An 11,116-nucleotide genomic window follows, 5' to 3' on the forward strand; every position below is an offset into this window, starting at 1 on the left:
TAAGAAAATATATTTCAACAGAAAATGTCGAGGGTTTCCGTTTTATTCCATAGTACAAAATTGCAGTTGCTAGCCATTACTCTTAATCTTGCCACTTAGCAAAGCATGTATTTCTTCTTGCGTCAAGTGGCTGGGACTTTTTCCCATTATCAGGGTAAACATGCATGTGTATTTCCAGCAATACTGTGGCACTAAAACAGATAGACACTAGAACTAGAACAAATATGTGTACTTCACTAATAGGTTTTACCTCTATAGAGGCTTATATATATGTTAAAAGACTATTGTTCCTAGGCAGAGTTTGTAGAATGAACAGAAAAAATTTGATTTTTTAAATTTTCAATGTTAGATATTTTTTAAATAATCTGAGTACGTATGTTCAAAAAATCTTTATTCCAAACATTACCAAAATACTTAGAAACACAACTTATATGAATATGAATATTTTTTGATGATGGATCTTTTCCTTCCAGAAATTGTTGGAAGGCATTAGTCCACAAATCTGTAACTATGTATGAAAAAAAAAATGCCTGGAAATTGAGAATGTCAAATGACACAGAATTCACACGATTCTAATCAGTATATAATTGTTTAAAAATCCATTATATAATTGTTTAAAAATCCATTACCTTTGGAAACTAGCTCTAAATCATCCCAATTGCTTTAAAAATATAAGATATATTATGAAAATGAGTGTGTCTGTACGTTTAGAAAATTCTGTAATATTATGTCACTATTGTTGACACTTTTACACCGATATTATTAGTCATATTGTTTTCAATTGTTCATTAACTGAACAAATAAGTGATGATTTCATATGTTCAATTGTATCAATTACAAATATAGATTTTATTTCATATGTATACTCCCTTTTAGATTTTGAGCTAGTACATGTATGAGGTCCCTTGGGTTATACATTGGAAGGTATGGTATGGAACAATTCAGATTGATATCAGTGTATACTTTTAAAAAGATGTTCAATTTGTATACATGTATGTAGGTGATTTACAATCACTGCAAAACTTACTCATGCATTTATTTATGAATATATATATATATATTGAAAATATTTTGATAAAGTAATATCCGAGAGAATTGTGCCCTCTTCTCTCTTTCTCTGATTTACAATAACTCTGTATATTTCCCCCTATTCTCTCTCTCTCTCTCTCTCTCTCTCTCTCTCTCTCTCTCTCTCTCTCTCTCTCTCTCTCTCTCTCTCTTCCTCTCTCTCTCTCTCTCTCATATTTTGTACATATTATTTTATGCTGTTACCATATGTATTTTCATATATTATCATTATATACTCTTCATTTTGGAGGAAAATAAAGATAATAATTACTCTTAATCTCGCCAATGCCACTTAGCAAAGCATGTATTTCTTCCTGCGTCAAGTGGCTGGGACTTTTTTCGATTATCAGGGTAACCATGCATGTGTATGTCCAGCAATGCTGTGACAAAAGTATGAGCAGGCAAATATAACAGTTTAACATTATGATAGGAAGTACTGAAGTGATCTGTCTCAAATTTTATATGTAGTATGTAGTCCAAGACAAATCAGTGGCCATAATACAGTACGCAAGTGATTTTTTACAAAATATTCTTTAGTAATTTTTCATTTTTAAAATCTCTTCTCCAGAATCATCTACAAACGTAAACATTCCAAATTTGACAACATAAAAGCTAGTTACCAAGCGCTTATTTTGAAATAATGAAAATGCTCTTCCGATGCAATATGTCCGAGTTGTGAGCGATTATATTTAAACAACGTTTGATGACGTCGCCATTTCCTTCTTTTTCTACTGTAAAATGACGTCACAAAAATGACATGACTATAATTAAAATCGATTTCTCGATAAAAATGACACGGAAAATATCAGTAATATCTCCTTTGTTTTAATGTTTTAATATATGCAGTAATTTCTAACAAAAAAACATTTATCATTCAATGTATAAGATATAGAAGATGTCCCCATATATTCCGTATACAAACCCAGATGATTTGTTGACATATCGAATTCCCCCACTAAAGTAAGACGTGCACAAAAGAACAAATGGCCTCCCATTTCATAGAAATATGTGTATATTTTAGGTCATCTGAGACCTATTCAAATCGTCTTTTGTCCATCGTCGTCAAATCAAATTTTGCACAAAACACCTTGGGCATAAGGACATTCCCAATTGTGAATTATATAGCGCTACCCCATTGGGATGAAGGGGAAAGGGGGGATAATCGACTAGAATTTTTAAAATCTTCTCAACTCACGAATGTGGTAGAATCAAGCGGTTCTCATTGATAGCATAACAATAAGGCTCTTTACCAAAATTGTGAATCCAATAGTCCTTGGGTCTCAGACTGTCCCGAAGGGAGGGGTCAGAATTACTATAGTTTACATAGGGAATACGCATTTTGGGTCATTTTTGTTCAGTTTTCTTTCGGAAAGATTATGGGCCTCTAATACCAAATATCAATGCAGAAAGCAATGTCAGTTGTTACGGACAAAGCATTGCAGTGTGTGAATTTCACTTTTGACGTGATATCTGCCAAGGGTTTCAGTATTGTAGACTACTGAATACCCTTTGCTAGCGAAGTTGATGCTATAAATGAAAATAGAAAAAAAAATATCCATTCATATTATTTCATTTGACTGATATAACTGTAAATATATATATGTTAATGGTGTACATTAGAATAACAATTAAATAAAGGAAATTAAGTTTGTATTGTTTAAGTTAATTAATTTAATGACAAAGCAAATTCGTTGGAGTGTCTTTTATCATTATATGGAGATGAGAACAAATCAATGCACGGCGATACATCTGATCACAAGGAATTCAACGTCATTTTTCCAGTTGGTACATTTGATTTTTGATCAACGGTGAAAATTCCGCCATTGCGTCAATACAGGAATTATCTGCTCTTGAGAAAATGTATTCACTGCAAAGTTATTTGAAATAAGTGAAGAACTAAAATATTTTTGAGAAAACTTAAAATGTTTTCACAAAAATGATAACGAAGAAACCCAAGCCTATCCCAAGAGAAGGTAATTCTATGGAAAGACTGGTGTGATATTCAAATACATTATATCCAGCCAGCGTTTTTGGGTGGACCTGTAGACGCCGGAGGTTTTTGTCCCCCGCCTCCTCGTCTCATGGCTTCTTGTACTTTTTGCCAAGAGCTCTTCTTCTTCATTTCGAGTTTTAGTCGCGCGCTGCGCAGACCTATCCGCGTGCCGATGATGAGTCCTAGTCCCAAGGCGGACAAAATAAGAACCAGGATGAGCAGGGCGTAGTTGGCCAGCTGCCATGCGGGTATACAAGTGTTGTATGCCAAAATTCCTGTAAATAAATAATCAATATTACTCACAGGTTTGTCAAGGAGGCGAAACATCGATTGCGAACATGTAATGCAACGTATGCGGGGTTTAAAGTGTGAGAATGCGGGAGTGCCAGAAGTAACCAGGCAGGTGACTATAACCCTCTCATATCCGTGCCGGGGATCGAACCCGGTGAAAGGCGGACGGCTTTTAACCAATACACCACCCGATCACCCGCATTAAACTTGATATAACTTGTAAGATTGATCAAACAGCTGTTTGGTCTTTACAGTGTAGCAAAGAGACATTGAATTATGCCTATTTAAACAGAATGTCATGCAATTGAACTTTTTTTAATCCACTGGCATTATATGGAATAATTCTACTGTAAGAGTAAACAAGTTTTGTAAGTTTGTTGAGTAAGCATAACAACCGAAACCATCAAGCTGTGTTAACAAAATTAAAGAGTATAAATGCATCATATCTTATAAGAAAATACAAAAACTAGAATCAAAAATGCTGTTTGCTTTATTTATACAATGAATCATAATGACAATTAACATTTATAGATATAAAATTGTTGTATTGTCACTAAACTATATTTAATACTGTTAATTACTTAACTAGTACAAGTGCACACATACTAATTATAGCTCATAATATATAATACTTATGATAAGTAAAATGTCCATTGGCACGTTTGGATAAAGAGTATTTATAACAAGCGGAAAAAGAGAGAATGCACGAGATGTTGAAATATGGTCAGCGCCCACAACAGTGATAGTTGAAAATAAATGGAGTCGGGACAAAGCCACTTCCGGTAAAATCATGGCTCCACATCACGACAGAAACCTCTTCACCACTTGAAATCTGGCTGAGACAGCCTCGTTCCCACATTAGACCCAGTGGAGGCTGACAACCTCTCTTCCGCTAGAGGTCAGACGCGGTTGCCACGTTAGATCCAGCGGAGATCGCTTGGTTCCTCTTTGGCTCTAGCTGCCGCGTCTTTCTTGCCCCTCGTAAATCTGTAGCCGCGAGTAGAAATGTTTAACGATGTAATCTCTCTAGGGTGTTCTTTAACTCTCCTTCTAGTTTTCAGAACGCTGATTAGAACAATAAACGATAAGATCAACATGACGACGTTTCCGCCTCCTACCCCGAACAGCATTGGGTATGTTATACACTCTCCGCCGAGGATGAGACCTGAAAACAAAGGGGCATGAATTACCAACCGTACACTTTCTAATTTTTGTGAAGTTATGTTTTAGTGAAAAGTTCTTGGAAAATTACCAAAGAGTCATAGGACAAATTACTCTCAAAATGGTTTAGATGAAAGTTGCCTCAAATAATGATTTTTGTTGCATATTCTGAATCGCTGATGAAATATAGCAACCTATTCTTTTTCGAAAGATTGGCAAAGGACCTGAGTATTAGTTACAGTCTATGCGTAATTGGACCTATTTTAGTCACTTAAGTGTGTTTTTATTGCAAATTCCACAGAATATCACCCTCCATAATGGTTAATAAAAGAATATTGAACTACCTGGCAAGTCTCTGGTCAAGTTTCACAGATCCTTGTAATAGCGGCATCGGCTCAAACGTTGTTCTGAACTTTTCAAGGTCGACGCTGGAATCTTCAATGTTGTCCGAAAGCAACTTCGGTAACAAATGCGGAAAATTCCAGCTTATTGTACTATTCACAGTGAAATGGGCAAGGCGACATGTTTTACAAAAATCAACATTAAGCACAAATCGGTCATTTCTGTAAATATTCAAGCGCAGATTTCAAATGAAGAGAATAATTTCAGGAAGACGGTGGTGCTTTCTTTCATTTTTTCCCCTTTTTTATACTTTTGTTGTTGTTGTAATTTTCAGATCTCGTGACCTCCAATTAGACACCGAAAACTTATAAAAAAGACGAAACAACTCTAAGCAGCTATCTAAGCATTCTTTGTATAATGTATGCATATATCAAAATAAAGAAAGTTTAAACTAAACATTTTAAAGATGCAAAGATATTGTGGATCTCGATGTTTTGAGGATACTACAGATATTGATTTTAGTATTAGAGAGATAAGCGTGTTAAAATCAAAATACCAGCACCGCGGTTAACAAGTAGTTATAAGGGACTTAAGGTCTAGTCTACCGTATAATCGGTAATATTTACGAGGATGAGTTTCGCGATTTCGCGGTACAATAGCGTGATCTTGAACATTTCATCCACGAAATACAATGTAAGGTAGAAAGTTTTATGTACTCGTAATAGTCATGTCGCGAAATTTTTATTCTCTTAAATTTGATTCTCCAATTAAAAATCAAACGTGACACATGAAAATGTTTTATAAATAAAGAAGACTAAGATGGGTCCAAATATACAAGTAATGTGACTAATCCCCAGGTCCCTGTGTAAGTAATCCAGTGTCCATGAGTAGAGAATTACTAGGACCCTGTGATACTTTCTATAAGGTCGTTGTGTGTTAGACTAGAGATGAGAATGTACAATGAAGATCAATCTTACCCGGAGTCCCGTTACAAGCGTCGGACTGCGGACACATGTTGTAATAGTAGGTCGTTCCTCTCTTATCTGAAATGCACAACACAGTGTCTCCCTTAAGATTATTGCTAATATTTCATTAAATGTATTGAATGATTAAAAAACTACCGTTAGCGAATTTAGTGAATATGCTACCTGTTGCACCGACAGTGAACTTTGTGGATCATTTAACATTTCTCTCTGATTTCACAAGGGAATCCCGTTCCAGCTAGGATAAAGGTACTTTTACCGATGAAAGAAAAAGACATGTAGTCCAAAGTATGGTGTTGTTCAGCACTCCGTAAGCCTCGTGATGGTCAGAATCTTCAGTGTCCCTGCCTACTTGACAGACTTATGTATGATTCTATTAATATCTGATCTCAATCGACACTTTAATTAGGATGAGAATGGACTGTGGCAGCCTTCCATTAGAAGACTGTTTGTTTCCGGAGGAGAAATTGGGTTAATATGCCTCCCTAGTGTTCCCTAAACCGATGTTCTATACCAGAGACCATACTTGTCTTGTCTGACATTTCGATAGGAAATCATCATGAAATAATCTCTACGCTATAGACCCTTTATACCTTAGGATACCTTAGAATGATTTCTGAACACAGGCTAAGGCCTCTATATTCAGCTCCTTCTTTAGCATCTTTCCCTATCACAAAGCTTTGGATGAAACCAAAACGTACGGTCATATGACGGCCGACATATCATATAGGTTTACCCATCACGTCCAAACCCAACTTCAAGTTCCCAAAGTTGGAGATGGTGTATCCTACATCTTAACATTATCTAAAAGAGTTCATCAAACTACCTAATCTGTTCAACAGGCTAGCTGCACCTACCTTGGTAATCTGACGGGGAACTACACACAATGCCCCCTAAGACGTCAATGGCCTTGGTTCTGATGGTGTTCAGAATCCACAGATTATCGCACGTGCACTCCCAGTTGTTTCCAGTCAGGTTGAGGTAACTGAGGGCATCCAAGGTAGACAGCACGTTGTCCGGGAGGCTGGTCAAACTATTGTGTGACAGGGACAGAGTTTCCATCTTCGTATTTTGTGTAAAGGTGTCAATGGGCAGTGTCAGAGCAGACGATGTGGCCAGGTTGTCCAGCACAACAGACCTGACGTCGCTCAGAGGATAGAAGAAGCCGCTCGGGAAGGTGTTTGTGCCTAAAGCAATGTTTATCATGGCAAACATCCCAATGGCGTTAGGGATGGACAATCTGGTGATGTTCAGGCCGGACAAACTGTCGGCATTAAGGCTAGCAATGGAACCGCCATCGATAATCAGAGAGTCAAGTTCGACAAAGTCAGAGAAAACGTTGTTGGGGAGTCCGCCAGACATAACACAATTCGTTATTTTTAATTCCTGCATGTAACTTAGCCCAGAAAATGTTCCGGCAAATAGGACTAGGTTTCCATTTGTCGCACATTTGATTTCCAAGCTGGCAGGGTAATTGGTGTCGAGATTCGCTGTGGACATGGAGTTGAAACCGGAAAAGGTCGCGGACGGTGAGCTGGCCGGAAGTTGTCCATCGACATTGTTGATTACGAGGCGCTGAGGATAAGGGGAACTGAAATCGGCGAAAGCTAAAGGAAGTGTCACTGACGCAAAGTCGCACGTGAAAATCCCAGGAATTCCAGTGGCGCTGCTATATGAACATCCGGTTGGAAAGCTTTGGCCGGAAATATATTGACAAAGTGACAATAAAACGATCAGAGATGCCGCTCCAAATTTCGAAACTTTTGCCATTTTCCTTTTGATAAAGACCCGAAGTTTGGTATCACTTTCCCTACATACCGCATATATAAAAAAAATTACACGAAAATCTGGTTTTGGATTTCTACTGTGAATCTTGCGAACACGCAAGAGACACTTTCCCCAACTAAACTCTCGCAAGATTTCAATCGTGACCGAGATTATGGGTAACGATTAGCTAATGTATAGTTCTAATACACGGACGCCGTCGTACAATAGTTAGCTCAGAAAGCTTCTTACGTTTCAGCTAATCTGCGTGCATATTTAATCTTGTTTATTTTTGTATTTTACATTCAATTCAAATCAACAATAAACAGACAACTTTTTCTTTTTATTATTGGCCACGTAAATAGTTTAAATATTGAGCGAGAACAGTTTATGTTATGTTAACCTGCTAATATGACTTTGATGTAGCCGAGTCCCTCTCAAAATGATCTTCAGGTTGTTCTACATGTATTTTCTGTACAAGAGTAACATGTGTCTTCTACCAATGATTTTAAGGACTTTCGATAATTTCGTATTCCTTATTCGTGGAGACAAGGAATTTGTTACTTTATGTAATCTAATAAAGATGTGAACCTATCTCTTATGGAAATGATACGACGGATATCTAGCTTCTGTGCTGATAAATTTGAAAATGATGTAGCAAAATAATTGATGAAAAATGACAATTCTAAAAAAAATGTAGTAATTTTAGTAAAAAAAAATACTACTTTTTTGTCATGTATCAGTTATACAATATATTGGTTATAGGACAAAATTGTCACTTTTTTGTCTTTACCGGCTTTCCTTTTCCTAATCGTTAAATAAACTTGACGTTGAGTTAATAAAGTGGTCAATTAATTTTTCAAACAATTGTAAAGTTTATGAAATGTTTCAAAATCTCTCAAGAAGTCCCGTGTCTGAGCCAGAAGAATCTTTACATGTAGCTATGCGAAGATAAGCGTCCCACTAAGCCATGACCTCATGAGGTTTAAATAATAATCATGTTTCAATATTGACCAGAAATGTGTAATACCCTAAGCAGATTAACCGGACCATAAACCTGTAAGTATATAGGTCAAGTTATGTAGGTATTACAATGTACTTATATGTTAATCAGCTGACTATTTTTAAAAGACATGCCCTGTAGATTTGTTCGCATATGAACGCCTTCACATGAGCATAATATAATCAACATCGTTACGTCACTCTTCGCTTATAATCAAATCCTAAATGTCTGATATCACAACCAGAAACAACAAATTTAACAATAGATATTTGTTATTACTGTAAACAACAAATATAACATTAGATATTTGTAATAACTGTAAAGAACAAATATAACATTAGATATTTGTGATTACCGTAAACAAATATAACATTAGATTGTAACTGTAAACAACAAATATAACATTAGATATTTGTAATTACTGTAAACAACAAATATAACATTATATTGTAATTACTGTAAGCAACAAATATTACATTAGATTGTAATTACTGTAAGCAACAAATATAACATTAGATATTTGTAATTACCGTAAACAAAAAACATAGCATTAGATTGTAATTACTGTAAACAACAAATATAACATTAGATTGTAATTACTGTAAACAACAAATATAACATTAGATATTTGTAATAAGAGTAAAAAACAAATATTATATTACATTATAATTACTGTAAACAACAAATATAACATTAGATTGTAATTACTGTAAACAACAAATATAACATTAGATATTTGTAATTACTGTAAACAACAAATATAACATCATATTGTAATTACTGTAAGCAACAAATATTACATTAGATTGTAATTACTGTAAGCAACAAATATAACATTAGATATTTGTAATTACCGTAAACAAAAAACATAGCATTAGATTGTAATTACTGTAAACAACAAATATAACATTAGATTGTAATTACTGTAAACAACAAATATAACATTAGATATTTGTAATTACTGTAAACAACAAATATAACATTAGATATTTGTAATTACTGTAAACAACAAATATTATATTACATTGTAATTACTGTAAACAACAAATATAACATTAGATTGTAATTACTGTAAACAACAAATATAACATTAGATATTTGTAATTACTGTAAACAACAAATAAAAAAATTAGATATTTGTAATTACTGTAAACAACAAATAGAACATTAGATATTTGTAATTACTGTAAACAACAAATAGAACATTAGATATTTGTAATTACTGTAAACAACAAATAGAACATTATATTTGTAATTACTGTAAACTACAAATATTACATTAGATTATGATTACTGTAAACCATTTAAACCATTTTATTTTCACGAGCGATTATCAAAAATAAATAAAGTAAAATCAAGCATAAGTAAAGCGTTTACCTGTGAATCGCTAAATTAAATTACAGTTATCGTTAATGTTGACGTCGGCGCGGGAAAAGCAGCACCCAAGTCTCGTTTTGCCTGGTTGAAGGCGAGCAAAAAATAAAATACGACATATTTAAACAAGGCAAAAAATGTCACTTAGACCAGAAACATATTTTCATTTGTTACATACATAGAGATTGGGAATCCCTTCATTGCCTTTGCCTCCTATATAGTTACGTGGATTTAGTCGTTTTTTTCAGTTGGCCGCGAACAAGTCAGGTTGCATTGCAGACGAGTTGTAAACTGGGTCTCATTTTGTTATACAGCTGTGGTATTTGTCCTAATATAATTTGGGCTTTCATGCTATCCCAATGCCTACAAATTATCTGATGCCTAATTTGAAGAGACGATCTAAGAACCCTTGACTAAGGCACCGTTCGTTGAGACTTAGCCCTAGAGCTGTCATTTTAAAGAAAATGTCCATTAGATAGTACTGAAATAGTTGTATGTACATTTACTCAACTAGTTGTCATATCACATACATTGTTCTTTGTACAGATTAAGTCATGTTAAATATTGTATTACATGTATGTTATTCTATTTATGTAAACTTCAAATCGGAGGAAATAAAGAGAACAATGCATATATAGTCAACATAGAAATCTGGTCCCATGCAAACGGGATCAGATGCAAAGGTCTTTTGTCAACTAGAAACAACAGCTAGGGGTCTGAGAATTAGTTCGTTTACATCAATTTGGACACATCTGAGTGCCCATAGACCTATTTAGAGGTTTAAGAGGTCTACATAAATTTTTTGGGATCTATATAAAAATTCATTTAAAAAGTACATTTAGAATAAGAGTTTTACCGATTTCCCCTTAAAACCTTAAAAAATAGCTAATGGGCAATTATATTGGGTCGAAATTGATATAAAGTTAACAAATTCTTGGATCTATGTGCAAGATAAGTAAAGACGTTGTGCGTATGAAATGGAAAAATCCTGAATGAGGGGAGGTTACTCCCACTCTGACTGAATACGTGTACAATTAAAACAACAACATAAATTCACTTGAAATGGAAAAATCCTGAATGAGGGGAGGTTACTCCCACTCTGACTGAATACGTGTACAATTAAAACAACAACATAAA

At 34.7% G+C, this 11,116-nt stretch overlaps 1 protein-coding gene across 2 annotated transcripts; it reads right to left on the reverse strand.

Annotated features, from left to right (window-relative positions):
• Positions 1–1,877: 1,877 nt before the first annotated feature.
• On the reverse strand, positions 1,878–9,121 carry LOC138320031 (reticulon-4 receptor-like 2). 2 transcript variants are annotated; one of them, XM_069263125.1, is made up of 3 exons: positions 6,696–9,117; positions 5,833–5,898; positions 1,878–3,336 (listed from the first exon to the last, which is right to left on the reverse strand). In XM_069263125.1, the coding sequence occupies exons 1-3, from the start codon at positions 7,606–7,608 to the stop codon at positions 3,080–3,082; spliced, it is 1,236 nt and encodes a 411-aa protein (XP_069119226.1). In that variant the 5' UTR covers positions 7,609–9,117; the 3' UTR covers positions 1,878–3,079. The 2 variants fall into 2 exon arrangements, with proteins under 2 accessions (XP_069119226.1, XP_069119232.1); XM_069263131.1 differs by lacking the exon at positions 1,878–3,336 and adding an exon at positions 3,837–4,517 and having other exon boundaries at positions 6,696–9,121.
• Positions 9,122–11,116: the final 1,995 nt, after the last annotated feature.

This window comes from Argopecten irradians, chromosome 1 (genome assembly GCF_041381155.1).
Source record: "Argopecten irradians isolate NY chromosome 1, Ai_NY, whole genome shotgun sequence".
Taxonomy (NCBI): Eukaryota; Metazoa; Mollusca; class Bivalvia; order Pectinida; family Pectinidae; genus Argopecten; species Argopecten irradians.